At 38.8% G+C, this 16,274-nt stretch overlaps 1 protein-coding gene across 3 annotated transcripts in view; it reads left to right on the top strand.

Moving 5' to 3' along the window:
* Nucleotides 1–16,274, top strand: part of BCAT1 (branched chain amino acid transaminase 1) — an 85,965-nt gene that overhangs the window by 22,332 nt on the left and 47,359 nt on the right. For all 3 annotated transcript variants that reach the window (XM_055572045.1, XM_055572064.1, XM_055572055.1), the window contains exons 4-5: nucleotides 3,165–3,275; nucleotides 5,592–5,711. In XM_055572045.1, coding sequence (XP_055428020.1) covers nucleotides 3,165–3,275; nucleotides 5,592–5,711 — 231 coding nt within the window. The remainder of the gene's footprint in view (nucleotides 1–3,164; nucleotides 3,276–5,591; nucleotides 5,712–16,274) is intronic.

Here is a 16,274-nt window from a genome sequence, read left to right as displayed (position 1 = left end):
TAAGGAAGATTCTATTTTTCCTAAGTTATTGAGGAAACTTTTTTTAAAAATCATAAATGAATGTTTGGTTTTATCAGATGCATTTATTACGTCAGTGGGATGATATATAGTTTTTTTCACATAAACTATTAATATAGTGAATTTCATATATTTCCTGATGTTAAACCATTGACTATTCTTGGGATAAATCCAGCTTAGATTGTTATCCTTTGTATATTTTGCATCTTCATTATTCAATGACATTATCATATAATCTTTATATAAATTTGAATCTATATCAAATGTGTATAATTTTTAAACTGAAATAAATTGAGCCTTATAAAGTTACTTACCTTCTTTATTTCCAGCAGTGCTTCTTGTTTGAAAGTTTGTTTTGTTATATATTTAGCAATACAACCTCACTGGCTTCATTTTTAAAAGTGTTTATATGACATTGCTCTTTATGCTTTTTTGTTTCAGATGTTATCACCTGAATTAATCTAACAACCATATCTTTTAACCGAAGCTCTAGTCTTATTACAGTTAATAAATTAACCACATATTTATTTGCACTTCAGCAAAACATCTCATCATGTGCTTTTTAATTGTGCTCCAGAATTTGTATTTCTTTTCTCTTGTAAGCTTTGAGGCTATAAGCATCTGAAGGCCCTATTTTTCATTCTCATTCAGCTTAGCATATTTTCTATTTCCATTCTTTTTCTCCTTTAACTCACATTTTAATATTAAGTAATGGATTTCTTTTTTTCGAAATGTGTATATCTTTTTTTTTTTTCAAAATGTGTATATCTTATGGTTATATTTTTGCTTTTGATACCTAGCTTATCTTCAGTTCAGTGCAGTTCAGTTCAATCGCTCAGTCGTGTCCGACTCTTTGCGACCCCATGAATCGCAGCACGCTGGGCCTCCCTGTCCATCACCAACTCCCGGAGTTCACTCAGACTCACGTACATTGAGTCAGTGATGCCATCCAGCCATCTCATCCTCTGTCATCCCCTTCTCCTCCTGCCCCCAATCCCTCCCAGCATCGGAGTCTTTTCCAATGAGTCAACTCTTTGCATGAGGTGGCCAAAGTACTGGAGTTTCAGCTTCAGCATCATTCCTTGCAAAGAAATCCCAGGGCTGATCTCCTTCAGAATGGACTGGTTGGATCTCCTTGCAGTCCAAGGGACTCTTAAGAGTCTTCTCCAACACCACAGTTCAAAAGCATCAATTCTTCTGCGTTCAGCTTTCTTCACAGTCCAACTCTCACATCCATACATGACCACTGGAAAAACCATAGCCTTGACTAGACGAACTTTTGTTGGCAAAGTAATGTCTCTGCTTTTGAATATGCTATCTAGGTTGGTCATAACTTTCCTTCCAAGGAGTAAGTGTCTTTTAATTTCATGGCTGCAGTCACCATCTGCAGTGATTTTGGAGCCCCAAAAAATAAAGTCTGACACTGTTTCCACTGTTTCCCCATCTATTTCCCGTGAAGTGATGGGACCAGATGCCATGATCTTCGTTTTCTGAATGTTGAGCTTTAAGCCAACTTTTTCACTCTCCTTTTTCACCTTCATCGAGAGGCTTTTTCGTTCCTCTTCACTTTCTGCCATCTGCATATCTGAGGTTATTGATATTTCTCCTGGCAATCTTGATTCCAGCTTGTGCTTCTTCCAGCCCAGCGTTTCTCATGATGTACTCTGCATATAAGTTAAATAAGTAGGGTGACAATATACAGCCTTGACGTACTCCTTTTCCTATTTGGAACCAGTCTGTTGTTCCATGTCCAGTTCTAACTCTTGCTTCCTGACCTGCATACAGGCTTCTCAAGAGGCAGATCAGGTGGTCTGGTATTCCCATCTCTTTCAGAATTTTCCAGTTTATTGTGATCCACACAGTCAAAGGCTTTGGATAGTCAATAAAGCAGAAATAGATGTTTTTCTGGAACTTTCTTGCTTTTTTGATGATCCAGCAGATGTTGGCAATTTGGTCTCTGGTTCCTCTGCCTTTTCTAAAACCAACTTGAACAACTGGAAGTTCATGGTTCATGTATTGCTGAAGCCTGGCTTGGAGAATTTTGAGCATTACTTTACTAGCGTGTGAGATGAGTGCAATTGTGCGGTAGTTTGAGCATTCTTTGGCATTGCCTTTCTTTGGGATTGGAATGAAAACTGACCTTTTCCAGTCCCGTGGCCACTGCTGAGTTTTCCAAATTTGCTGGCATATTGAGTGCAACACTTTAACAGCATCATCTTTCAGGATTTGAAATAGCTTATCTTAAACATGTGAAAAGAACATGCCTTCTGCAGGTGGTATGTGCAGGGCTCTGTGTCCACTAGGTTAGTTTTTTCCTGGTGTTCAAATCATCCATATCTTTACTTTGCTTTAACCTGTTTGTATATCAATCATGTAGCTAACCTGTGGTAGAAATTTCCCTTTTAAAAAAAAAATTTTATTGAAGGATAGTTGATTTACAATGTGGTGTTAGCTTTTGGTTTAAAACAACATGATTCAGCTGTACATATACATACATTCATTCTTTTTAGATTCTTTTCTCAAATAGTTTATCACACAAAAAAATTCCCATTTAATGTTCGATTTTTCCTCTTTTCTATATATTTATCATTATGCACTAACTTCAAAGTCTTTTCATATCCCTCCTCAGCATTTTTTTGTGGCCTCACCCTAAGAAGGTGGCGTTGTCCTAACCAGAGTCTTGAACTGCTTGGTTTCTGTGATTTGGGAGGCTGAACCACCTCCACTCACATAGATATCCACTCTCCAGAGTTCATAGGAGCCAGATAAAGTGAAAAGATACATGGGTGTTTTGGAATGGATTGGGGGCAGGGTACTATGGGGTCTTTGATTCCATTTCTGTTTTGTAGGTAGTCAGTCCACATCGTGTAGACGTGTTTTCTTACAGCCTCCACTGATGTGTTATTTAACCATCCAGCTCCTGTGGTACAAAGCATAACTCTGAATTCCCTCCAGATTTTGGTGATAAAGGGACTTCTTTTTATCCGTGACTAAAACCAGTCTGTCTGGCTTTTCTAGATTTCGGGTCTGTGTCAATAGCTTTACATGGTGAAGGTGAAGAAGAGCCATAGAAAAGTCAGTCTTCAGAACATGGGGATTGTTTTCATTTATTTACCTTCTAACATTTATTTTTCTTTTATCTTCAGTTATTTGAAGGGTTGAAGGCATTTCGGGGAGTAGATAATAAAATTCGTCTGTTTCGGCCAAACCTCAACATGGATAGGATGTACCGATCTGCTATGAGGGCCACTTTGCCGGTACGTAAATTAGGAATTTCTCTTGTAATGGGTCACTGAATTCCACCAAATGAAACATTGCTGAGTATTTAGATCAGTATTTACTATAAACCATATGAGCACTGAAGTTATTTCTGGTCTGTTTTTTAATCAGTGAGGTAAAAATGCAAGAAGTAACCATCTGGCAATTCCACAATCTATTTCTTTATGAGTGTCTGTGGGGATTTAATGTGTATGTGGGAGATAATAGGAAAAGGAAGAAAAATATGCCTCAAACTGAAATAATAAAATTTAAAGACTATATGAAATTGTAGTATGAAATATGGTGTACTGCTCAGATAATTAGGGAGTGTTTTTCCTAGTGGCTTAAGATGCTACTAAGTATGCAGTGATTCAATTAGTTGTTTTGATATTTTACCCCAAGTTTTATTAACTTTTTTTTTAAAAAAAGGATGTAAAAATGTTTTTTCATAGCCACTGGCTCCTGACTATACCATTGTTTGTTATGGAGCAAAATTCATTCTGAGGTGGGTTGAAAGACCCTAAGGTTCATGCCTAGGTAGGAGGTGACTTAGATTACTTTCATTCCCTGAGACTTGAACAGGCTGCCTTTCTAAACTGAAAGAAGTCTTTTCTCCATTGCGATATTTCATTTGTCCCTGACCTTCACCTGAAGGTCTTCAGTTGAAGAAACCCAAGTGACGACTCTTTTTTTTAGCCAGGCTCTTCCTTCTTCTTCCTTTTTATTTTATTTTGGCTGTGTGGATTCTTCGTTGTGGCATGCAGGTTTAGTTGCCCCACGGCATGTGGGATCTTAGTACCCCTACCAGGGATTGAACCCACGTCTCCTGCATTGGAAGGTGGATTCTTAACCACTGGACCACCAGGGAAGCCCTTCCTTCTTCTTCCTTTTGGAACCCATGCTTTACCCACTTTCTTCAGAGGCCATAGTATAGTAGCAGAAGGAACATTCAGGTGATTTCTTTCAATTCAGTCCTAGTTCTACTCTTTACCCGTTACAGACAAATCATTGGGAAATCCTTTTAAAATGAGGACAGAAGAAAGGGGAAGTAGCATTTATTGGACATCAACTCTGCCACAAACTGCATTATGTGGTTTTACATTCTTTGCATTTTTAATCATAGCAGTGAGCCACTGCCAAGAAGGTATGCCTTGTAAATTTTAGCAGCACCTTTGCACAGATTAAAAAGCTCAAGCCCAGAGAGGTTAGATGACTTGCCTAAGCTCACACAGAATAAAGGGACAGGGTAAGAACTTTGATGTAAGTTTTTAACTCCCTAGTCAAGGTCTTTCCACTAAATCTTACCTCTAGACAGGAGTAACAGAAACCCTGTACTTGACACAGGGAGATGGTATGTCCTAGATGATTGGCAGTCCTGATTTCTGTAACACTGCTACACTGTGATTGCTATCACAAGTTAGTACTTCAGTAGCCAAATCCTGATGTCATGAACTCTATTCATGTGTGTTTCTGACTCATGTCTACCTTAAATAACCCATCACATCTCTCTGAAAGTATGTTTCTTTGCCTTGCCAAGTAAGTAGAAACTACTTATTTTATAAGCTGTCACCTATTTAGTACATAAAACCCTTTTTCACCTTCCTGAAATAAATTACTCTTCGCTTTTACCCATTTTCTTATTGTATCATTTGTCTCTTACTGATTTTCAGGTTATCTTAACGTTTTCCAGCTACTATCCTTTGTTGGTTATACTACCAAAAAACTTCACCTGGTGTGTCAGTTTTTTTATCTTTTGAAGAACAGAAGGTCTTAAGTTTTAAATAGTCAAATTTTGTCCATTTTTTCCCCTTAATGATTTATGCTTTATGTCTTTTATTTAAGAATTATGCTTTAAGGTGACAGTGATGCTTGGTATTTTTTTAATAGAAATCTTAATGTTTTCTCACATTTAAGTATGTCATCAACTACAGTTGGTATTTGGGTTTAGTAAGAGGTAGGGAACCACTTGTTTATCTTCCTTATGTGATTAATCTATCATTCCATCACAATTTGAGGGGGGAAAAGTCACAGAAAAAATTGCTTGGTTTTATTATTAGTAGTTATAAATTTTTGTTTATTTATTTGGTACTTTTTTTTTTTTTTTGCCCATACTGCGTGGCTTTGCATGATCTTAGTTCCCTGACCAGGGATTGAACCTGGGTCACTGAGGTGAAAGCACCAAGTCCTAACCATTGGACCTCCAGGGATTTCCTTCTTAGTACTCTTTTTTAACAGTCAAAGCTCTCATGAGGATCATTTCTTGTGGCTGCAGTGGAAAAATGTTGCATTATTCATTGTGTTTTTCGTTCCTTCAGGCGTTTGACAAGAACGAGCTTTTAGAGTGTATTCAGCAGCTTGTGAAATTGGATGAGGAATGGGTCCCCTACTCAACATCTGCGAGTCTATATATCCGTCCTACGTTCATTGGAACTGAGGTGCAGACCAACTTCCTATTTCGGGGTACTTTGGTGGGCGATTATCATTGTTTATGCTTGTGTGGAACTTCTAGTACGTAGTTTGAAATAACCCCCCAGTAGCATCACTGATGCTCCTTTCCCTTGATTATTAAGACTGTAAACATTTTCTTTAAAGGGCCAGATAGTCAGCATTTTAAGCTTTGTGAGCCATACGGTTTCTGACACTACTCAGCGCTGCCACGTGGTACAAACACAGCCACAGCCACCAGCATAAATGAGTAAAGCAGGGACCGAGGCTGTGTGCCTTTAAGACTAACTGCAGTCTCCTCAGTTCACCAGTGTAATGCCTCCTGTCTGGGTATTCTCCTCCAAGGTAAGTGTGGTCATAGTTTTGAAATTTGGAGGAGAGAGAGCTCCTGTTTTTAAATCTTCATTTTCTTGAAGTCTTGGGATTACTTGGTAAAGAGTGGGAGTGAAGGACCTTCTTCTCCCATAGAAAATGTTAAAATCAAGTTCAGAGTGGATATTAGGGAAATTCTTGAGAGCTAGAGAGACAGGTTTAAACCACATGGCTGTAAGATCTCCCAGTCGTTCAGTCTATTGGTTGGTGACCTTTCAAAAGAAGGACATACTTGAAGTGACCATGGCCATCTGTGTGGGTGAGTATGTGATATAAAATACAAAGACCTTGTCCCTGTCTCCTTCCTCTGCTGAGCAGCGTTAGGCCCTATGGAGAATGGGTGATGTGAGGGGGGAGATTGATTGTAGATGGTGGATGAGGAAGGTGTGGCATATGGAAAATGGGACAGAGCATTTGCTATGGTAGAGGCATTTTGCTCTCTGGGGTAATTGTATGGTTACCAGGTTTTCCACTGGGTCATATGAGTGTAAGCAATAGAGAAATATATAAGGCCAGAGGATGGGTACCTACGTGGTCCTTTGGCATCCTTTTGATGCCTTTTGAAAGACTATTAAGCATCTGGATAATGAATTTCATAAATTGCAGTCTTCCTAATAACTGTTAAAGAATTGGAACAATTTAAAGAGTCATCTTCTCCTTAAGTTTCTATATTTTAATATTATTGAGTTTTAAAATATTATTATTTAATTTTAGGAAGAAGCAGTTTTTAAATTTTCAAAGCACTACCTTCTCGTGATCTGGGGTGCTTTCCCATTCTAAGATTTGATTCTTCCAGTCTTAGTTTGTTGAGAGTTTTTGTCATAAATGGAAGCTGGGTTTTGTTGAATGCTTTTTCTAAATGTCTTGACATGATAATGTGGTTTTGTCCTTCATTCTATTATCATGTATCATATTAACTCATCTTTAGATGTTAAAACAAACTTGTATTCTTGGGCTAAATCCTACTTGATTATGGGGAATAATTCACATTATATTTTGCTGTATGCATTTTGCAAATATTTTGTTAAGACTTTTGTGTCAGTGCTTATGAAAGTTATTGGTCTATAGTTTTCTAATATACCTCGTTCTGTGATTTAGTCAAGTCTTTAGGCTCCTGAAATTCCTGTAATGTAGAGTTAAACAAGCTTTTAAGTCTGATTTTATAGTCTGGCTGATACTCCCAATAATTCACTTTATTGATGGTCTTCAAATATTTTCATATGAATTACCCAGATATTGGTTAAAATACACATATTTATACCAATCCCAAGATATTCCAGTTGAATATTCTATTGCTCAACCAAATTTAAGAACCTCAGTGACAAAAATCCTGCCAAGTAGTCCCCTCCCATGGCACTCTATTAGCTTATATATGTGATCATACTTTGGATCTCAGAATCAAGAATTTTTAAATATCTGCTTTCCAAGTAGTAAGCTAAGAATTGAAATAAAAGACTGATATCATTTGATGTCAATATTGTTTGTGTTTGGTTGCTATGTTTATATCAACTAGAATCTTCTAATTCATGGTACAGGCAGAAAAAAAACAATCACCAGGCATTCAGAATGAGCATGTTACAAATAGCATTCAGTGAAGCATATAGATTTAAACATTTGCACACCACACAAATGTTGTATAGTTCAGTCTGGTAATTATCACACATTGCCTTTCCATGGTATCTACATTTGGTACATGAGATAAAGGCTGGAGGATTGGTTGGTGCCCATGGGTTCCAGGTCAGTGGGATTCTTTCATCTGGGATGACTAACTTTTCCTTGCCTTTTTATGTTACTTGATTCTCTGATGGCTCTGTCTTGTCTCTGCCTTCATAGAATTGCAGGACCACCTCTATATCTATTATCTGGTATTTTGGTCTTATATGCAGCATCTGGCTAACATCTGTCATTTCATCTTCTTTTCATGGTTATCTGAACTGATTAAGTGGGTCTTTTATCCAAGAGTTACTTTGAGTTGGGTAATTTTTAAAATGATGTAACCACCAACTTGCTCACATATACTAGGTCTCTAGTCTCTGGTATGGCACTCACTTGTGTATAGAGAATATTCTGTATTCTTCAATAGACATATTTCTGCTGGGCCCCAACTCAACCCAAATAATCTAAATTCGTGGATCCAAGATCAAACACTCTGCTTTTAAATAAAGTCTCCAGAGATTTTTAAAAAACTTGCAATAGAATCACCATCCCAAGTCTTGTGAAAGAATTAAAAATATGTCTAGCAGTCTTTAACATTTTATTTCCTCCAGGAACTGCAAGCTAGTACCAAGGTGGAAATATTTTTATCTTTGAAAATTTCACTTCACCCTAAGGGCAGAAGTGGTGTTTTCACTTTCCTGAGCTGTGACATGACAGTCTGTTATTAATTACTGCTTCTCACACTCAGTAAGGCTTAGTAGCTGCCATATAATCTGAGAGTAACTGACACCAACTTATGAATTTCCTTACTTTTTCAAAGGTACTGTGCTTCTTTACATGTCTTATAATCAACAGTTTCTTCATTTTAAAAATTATTTTATGTGAGTCTGACTCTTTGTGACCCCATTAACTGTAGCTTGCCAGGGTCCTCTGTCCCTGGGATTTTCCAGGCAAGAATACTGGCGTGGGTAGCCATTCCCTTCTCCTGAGGATCTTTCTGACCCAGGGATCGAACCTGGGTCTCCTGTATTGCAGGCAGATTCTTTACCATCTGAGCTACAGGAAAGTCCTAATACCTATGTACTGATGTTCTTGTGTAATTCTTCACATCTTCCGACCTTCTTTGATAATAATTGGATTCATTACTAAAATCCTTTGAGATTTAGGATGGTAATAAACAGAAGAGTATTTACTGGGACACGTATTAATAACTAATTAATTAATGAAATAGCCAGTGAGTAGAGATTGTTGAAAACAATTTTTTTTCTAAAGTTTACATTATTAAAAAAATACTGAACAGTATTGCATAAGCTTTTTGTAAAATATAGAGACTAAAATCATTCATGATCCCAAACATATTCTGATATTAAAAGAGAATTTTGGTGGCTCAGTGGTAAAAAAAAAAATCCGCCTGCCAATGCAGGAAACCTGGACTCAATCCCTGATCTGGGAAGATCCCAAAGCCTGTACACCGCAACTATTGAGCCCGTGCTCTGGAGCCCGGGAACCACAGCTGCTGAGCCCTAGTGCTGCGACCACTGAACCCATGCACCCTAGAGCCCATGTTCCACAACAAGAGAAGCCACCACAACTAGAGAGTAACCCCTGCTCGCCACAACTAGAGAGAAATCCACATGGCAGTGAAGACCCAGCATAACCAAAACCAAATTTTAAAAACGAGAATTTCAGCATCATTTAGATCAATATCTTCTGAAATATTTACAGGTAGTTAAAAACTTAGAAATTAAAAGCTGGAGTGTTTCAAACTGCTGCTGATTGTTAATTAGAAATTAGATAAAACCTGAAATCATATTTAAATTAAAAAAAGTCATAGACTTGTCATTCTTTTCCTTTTATCACCTTGTAAAGTCTTTATATTCCCTATATACATTTTACCTATAGTCATAACAATTTCCATGAAAAGAATTCCCTTTATTCATAGCCCTTGTTTATTTATGCTTATACATCTTATCATCTTTTCCCTTCACAATTAGCCTCTAAATGAAAGAATCTGAACAGATTTCAAAACTGGTTATCAGAGCAGCAATTTGTAATCATTCACTTGGGTTTTATCTATACTGTTAATGTATTCTTTTGCAGTCCTTTTTGAGATTATATATGTATCTCATTCTGCTGTTATAAACCACCTTAAAATCTTACTTGCATAACTGTTAACATGTTTCAAATTAACAGCCCCCTTTTTAGTATCTTCAAATCTCAATTATCTGTTTTTAGAGATACAGCTTGTTTGCATTGATTTGGTCTGTGATCAGCTTGCTATTATCAGGCCACTCCCCACATCCTCTTGAGGCTGTTCTTGTTCATTTCAGCATTATCACAGGAGATGATAGTTATTTGTTATTCTCTTTATTTTTACTTTGAAGTGTTGGTGCACTTAGTTAATAATGATACTCCTCAGTTCATACCACTTACCATTTTGGGGCAGAATGTGACCATCTCTTTGGTTTTTTTATTCCCTTTTCCATCCCATCGTTCAGTCTCTGGAAATCATTCTCATGTATTGAATGAACATTCTTTTGGTTTATATGTGTTTTAAGTATCTCTTAATACCTTGGACCCCCATGATTAAAATTTATATGAATGGTTTTGTCCCACACACTTCACTGTGTCTCTTAATGTTTTCCCTGCATGCTATGTTTTTCATTTCTATCCAGGGTATTATGCATATATCCAGTCCATTGCCTTTTTAAAAAATGTTTTATTTTGTATTGGGCTATAGCCAATTAACAAACAATGTTGTGATAGTTTTAGGTGAACAGCAAAGGGACTCAGCCATATATATACATGTTTCCATTCTTCCCCAACCTCCCCTCCCATCTAGGCTGCCATGTAACATTGAGCAGAGTTCCATATGCTATATAGTAGGTCACTGTTGGTTATCCATTTTAAATACAGCAGTGTGCAGATGTCCATCCCTAACTGTCGCTTTCTCCCATCTTCCCCCCGGCAACCAGAAGTTCATTCTCAAAGTCTGTGAATCTGTTTGTTTTGAAAGTAAGTTCATTTATATCACTTCTTTTCAGATTTCACATAATAAGGATCTTATATGATATTTCTGCTTCTGTCTGACTTAGTTCACTCAGAATGATACTCTCTGGGTCCATCCATATTGCTGCAAATTTCTTTCTTTATATATATATATATATACACACCCCCCCCATCTTTATCCATTCCTCTGTCATTTATCCATTCCATGGGCATTTAGGTTGCTTCCATGTCTTGGTTATTGTAAGCAGTGCTGCAATGAATATTGGGGTGCATGTATATTTTGGGGTCATATTTTTCTCTGGATAGATGCCCTGGAGTGGGATATCAGGGTCATATGGTAAGTCTATTTTTATTTCTTTAAGGAGCTTCCATTCTGTTCTCCCTAGTGACTGTACCTGGAGAAGGCAATGGCAACCCACTCCAGTATTCTTGCCTGGAGAATCCCAGGGACAGAGGAGCCTAGTGGGCTGCCATCTATGGGGTTGCACAGAGTCAGACACGACTGAAGCGACTTAGCAGCACAGCAGCGGTGGCTGTACCAATTTACATCCTCACCAAAAGTGGAGAAGGGTTCCCTTCTTTCCACACCCATTCCAGCATTATTTGTGGATTTTTTGATGATAGCCATTCTGGCTAGTGTAAGGTAATATCTCATTTTAGTTTTGATTTGTATTTCTCAAATAATTAGCAGTGTTGAACATATTTTCATGTACCTATTGGCCGTCTGTCTGTCTTCTTTGGAGAAATGTCTATTGAGGTCTTCTGCCCATTTGTCAATTGGGTTGTTTGTTTCGGTGCTGTTAAGAGTCATGAGCTGTTTGTAAATTTTGGAGACTAATCCCTTATTGGTCGTATCATTTGCATATATTTTCTCCCAATGTGTGGGTTGTCTTTTTGTTTTGTGTTTCCTTTGCTGTGCAAAAGCTTTTGTGTTTAAGTAGGTCCTTGTTGTTTATTTTTGGTTTTATTCCCGTTATTCTGGAGGAGACAGTCCATGACTTCTAACTGCAATAGAGTTCCCCATGCTGGACATGTGTTACACTTTGCCCTAGTTCTCTTACTGGGATTCCACTTCCCTGTCCCCTTATATGATACTGCAGTGAGCAGTTTGAAAATACATAACTTAGGGAATTGCTGAAAGAGTTACCATTTCCCTGGAAGATACCGTAGGCTCATCTTACTTTTCAATCTCAAGATCTTAAGTCCTGCCTCCTTTCGTTCAGGGAAATCCTGGTTCTCTGATGAAACACAGTGGTCCAGTCTGCTGTCACACCCATCCCCTGACAGTGTGAAGCTCTCCTGAGTGCTGGGCGCTACGCTTAGGGCTCTCCCTGCACAATTGACAGCAGCCCCGTGAGGAGGTGCCATTGGCATCACTTTAGAGATGAAGACACTGAGCCTGCCGAGGTGAAATCAGTAGTGAAATCTTTGCTCTGTTCTGCAGCATCCCTTACGTGCTGGTCTTGGAATGCGGTGCTAAACAAAACCTCCTGTCTGCCTTCGTGGAATTCAGTGTCTTATGGAGCTTGTGGAGTGTCAGATCCATGAATGAATGTATTGGTAGATGGAGGTCACTTTTGTGAAGAAACGGGGGTGTGGTTCAATAAGAGTGCTTATGGAAATGTAACTCAGATGGGACTAATTTCTTTCCTATTTTTTTTTCTTTTTTATGTTAACTTATTTTGACAGGAATGACAATCCCAATCTCCAGTTTACCCTCCACCCCATCTTTTTTTTTAATATTATTTATTTATTTTTGGCTGTCCTGGGTCTTTGTTGCTTCATGGGCTTTTCTCTAGTTGCAGTGCGCAGGCTTCTCGTTGCCTTGGCTTCTGCAGAGAATGGCTCAATAGTTGTGGCACACGGGCTTAGTTCCTCCGAGGCACGTGGGATTTTCCTGGATCAGGGATTGAACCTGTGTGTCTTTCATTGGCAGACAGATGCTTTACCACTGAGCCACCAGGGAAGCGCCCCCCCTGCCCCCCATTTGTAATAATGTGAAGTCTGCCTTTGTGTCTGTTTTGTTTCCTTCCCTGAGCTATCAGCTTTCTTGTGCTCAATTATATTTGACAATAATCACTGCAGATTTTCTGTATTGTACTGTGTATTTTACAATATGTAACATGTATCCAATAACACACATGTACAGTCACTCTAAGTCTAAAGTTCATTCACAATGCTTCTGAGTTTAAGAATATCAATTTTCACATGCAACTTGCCAGTGTATTTCTGGAATTTTAAGCGGGGAGGGATTTGAGGGAAGGAAAACCTTGGTAAAAAATTAGTATCAAAAGTATACAATGGAAAGAAAGTTTCCTTCCTACTCTGATTCTGATCCAGAGTCCACTGTTCACCTTCTTCTAAGCAATTTCTATTGCCAGTTTTCTCATATCCTTCTAGAGATATATATTGATAAATATATATACCCATACCTGCTTACATGTGTTTGTACATTAAGTATTAGCCTTCTTTTTTACAAAATGGCAGTAATTCTTTCTTCAATTTTTGCAAATAATCAAGATTTTTAAAAACTGCTCGAAACATACCTACTCCCACCTACCCTGCCCCCACCCCCACACACGCAAGGTTTTAAAGGATAAAAATGAAAATCTGAGGACCCAACACCCTGTTAAGATTAGAATATGGCTAGGACACTTGACACTCTTTTATATCCTTTCCTGTCACCTCTCCTCCCCTCCGCAGTACAGTCCCGCACCCATCCCTACTCCCCTGGGGCCAAATGTCTACAAATGGACATTTGAGTTATTTCCAACTGTTCTAAATAAAGTTGTTGTGCACATCTTTGAATGTATCTTATGGTGGACATACATACATACTTCTCTTTAGTGTTAACCTCAGAGATGAATTGCTGGGCCAGAGGTGATATTCATACACATATATATAGAAATTATATATGATATATAAAAATATATCTATATCTTTACTAAATACTGCCAGTTTTTTAAGGTGTTTGTACCATTTCACTCCCACCAGCAATGTATGAGAGTTCCATTTGCCTCATAGTCATGCTCACATTGGTGTTATCTTAGTAATTTTGCCCGTTCAGCAGCCTTATCTCTGTGGTTTTAATTTTCTCTTCTCTGAGGCCAAATCATGTTGAGTACCTTTTCACATACTGACTGTCAGAAATCCTTTTGTGAGGTGCCTTTACGAGTCTTTTACCGTTAAAAAATCAGTTTGTCCACTTTTTGCTCTCATTTTCCTAACTGTAAGCTATTTCATGGTACATTATGCCATACTTAGTTGAACACAGGATGCCATAAATTATAAGGCAGTGCTGTTTTATGCACTGATATGGAAAGACATTGCCAATTACACCATGACACAGCACTTTTCTAGATAGTCTTGAGTGATTCGTGAATGAGTCATACCTGTCTCTCATTTTTTGAAATGCATATTATTTTTGGAGAAAATCTGTAGTTTCTCCTGCCATCAGATGCACCGCTCCACTTGTGACAGGCATATTTATTTTTACATGTATCTTAATAACAAGAGCTAACAACATTATCTTATGGGTTCTGCTGACCATAGGTCCTATTAGAAGACTTGGTTGTTGCTTTGCAAGAAAATGTTGAATTGCACTTGTTTAATATTAATACACATATTTGTTTCACTAATACCAAATACATGTCCCATTCCTGTTTTGCTTGTTTCTTTGTAGTAATTTTTTGGTGCTAAATCAGAGTGCAGTTTTTGACATTTGTAGCCTCACCAGTGCCCATAGACTGTTGGAACTACCATCAGTATGAACAGCTGTTTCTAAGTCTGAACAGCTTTTCCATGATTGCTGCTTAGCCAACAGCAATTATAAAATGCTGTGCCTAGATTTTGGACACATTAAATGTGAAAAAGTAGACATCTTAGAATCTGTGAAAGAGTGGTGTCATTTATATAACCACTGTCCTGTTGATCAACCATTATGTTGTCAATAAAACAGACATAAGAACTGTAATTAATTTAGTGTGCAGCGTAGGCAAAATTGAATTTGGACCTTTAAAAAATGCAGACTTTCTTTACAGCATTTATGCTATAGACATATCCCCTAGTGCACATAAAGACAGACATTCAAGGATATTCATTACAGCTCACAAAATTTGCTTAGATTTTTATGAGAGTAAGAGAACCGACGTCCAGTTTTGCTTTGGGGCCATTACTGCTGGTTAGTGACCATTTGTTGGGATGAGGGGAAGTGAAGGAGAGGATTTTATTTGTTGGAGTGACAATGGGTAGAATCAAGAGTGCAGTCTGAGATGTGGGAATTTCAGCCAGTGATATCAAGTTGATGGGTGGATACACCAGACTGGAATTCAGGAGAGATTTGGGAGTGTAAGTGCTACATTCTTATCTTTAGTATAAAATGCCTTTACAGTCTGGGGCTTGGATGAGGTTATCAAGGAAATAGCTGTAGAGAGAGATGAAAAGAAGGCAAGGAATGAGATCTGAGGCAGGCCAGCATGTAGAGAAAGGGAGAGGAAGAGGAATCAGCTAAGGGGTCTAGTCTGGAAGGTAGAAAGAAAAACAAGAGGGCTTGGTGTCCTGTGCCAAATGAAGAACATGGAGACACAATGAACTGTGGCAAATCCCACCCACAGGACCAGTGCCATGAAGCCCAAGACCTGATTATTGGCTTTGACAACGTGGAGTCCTTGGTGATCTTAAACATCTTTCAGTGGGGTAGTGGGACTGAAAGCCTGAATGTCATGGACTCAGTAGAGGATGAGAGGAGGGAGGTTGTGATTGTGAGTATGCATTAATCTTGTGAGGAATTCTGCTCTGCAGTGCAACAGAGCTGGGTGGGTACTTGGCAGTGGGGCAGGTGGTAAAGGGAGAGTGTTTTTTTGAGACTGGAGGTATTATGGCGTGTTTCTAAGCTGATGTCAGTGATCTGGAAGGAAGAGGAAACTGATCAAATAGTCACAAGATTTCCCAAATTCTACTTCTATTATGCATCTGCTTCTGAAGGTGACAGTGTCAGCAGGCAATGACGTGTACAGGATGGAGGGACATCCAGGTACCCCCCGCCTTGCTCCTTGGCTTGTGGTTCTCCACCTGACATTCGTGTCACTGAGAGGGCTCTTTCGTGAGTGTAGCATCCTTCCCCCGTCATCAGCCAACTCACAGGCTGAGACTGCTGCAGTTGCCAGCTCCCTGTGTTGGTCTTACCTGTTGCTCTGCTCCAAGCCCAGTGCCTTGCTTGGCCCAGTCCATTGAACCCATCTGGATGGAATCCCGCAGTCCAGGTCTGAGCATGAGACTAGGTCAGTGAGGGGACCCTGATTCTGAGGCGATAACATCCTGTGGCATTTTCCTGGCATCCAGAGAAAGGGCTGGCAGACATTTTCTGTTAAAGGCCAGGTGTGTGTGTACATGCCGAGTGTTTTCAGTTGTGTCCAATTCTTTGTGACCCTGTGGACCGTGGCCTGCCAGGTTCCTCTGTTCATGGGATTCTCCGGGCAAGGATACTGGAGTGGGTTACCATGCTCTCCTCCAGATCT

This window comes from Bubalus kerabau, chromosome 1, assembly GCF_029407905.1.
Source record: "Bubalus kerabau isolate K-KA32 ecotype Philippines breed swamp buffalo chromosome 1, PCC_UOA_SB_1v2, whole genome shotgun sequence".
Lineage (NCBI taxonomy): Eukaryota > Metazoa > Chordata > Mammalia > Artiodactyla > Bovidae > Bubalus > Bubalus kerabau.
The sequence above is the reverse complement of the archived record's forward strand: the minus strand, read 5'-3'. Positions and strand labels throughout refer to the sequence as shown.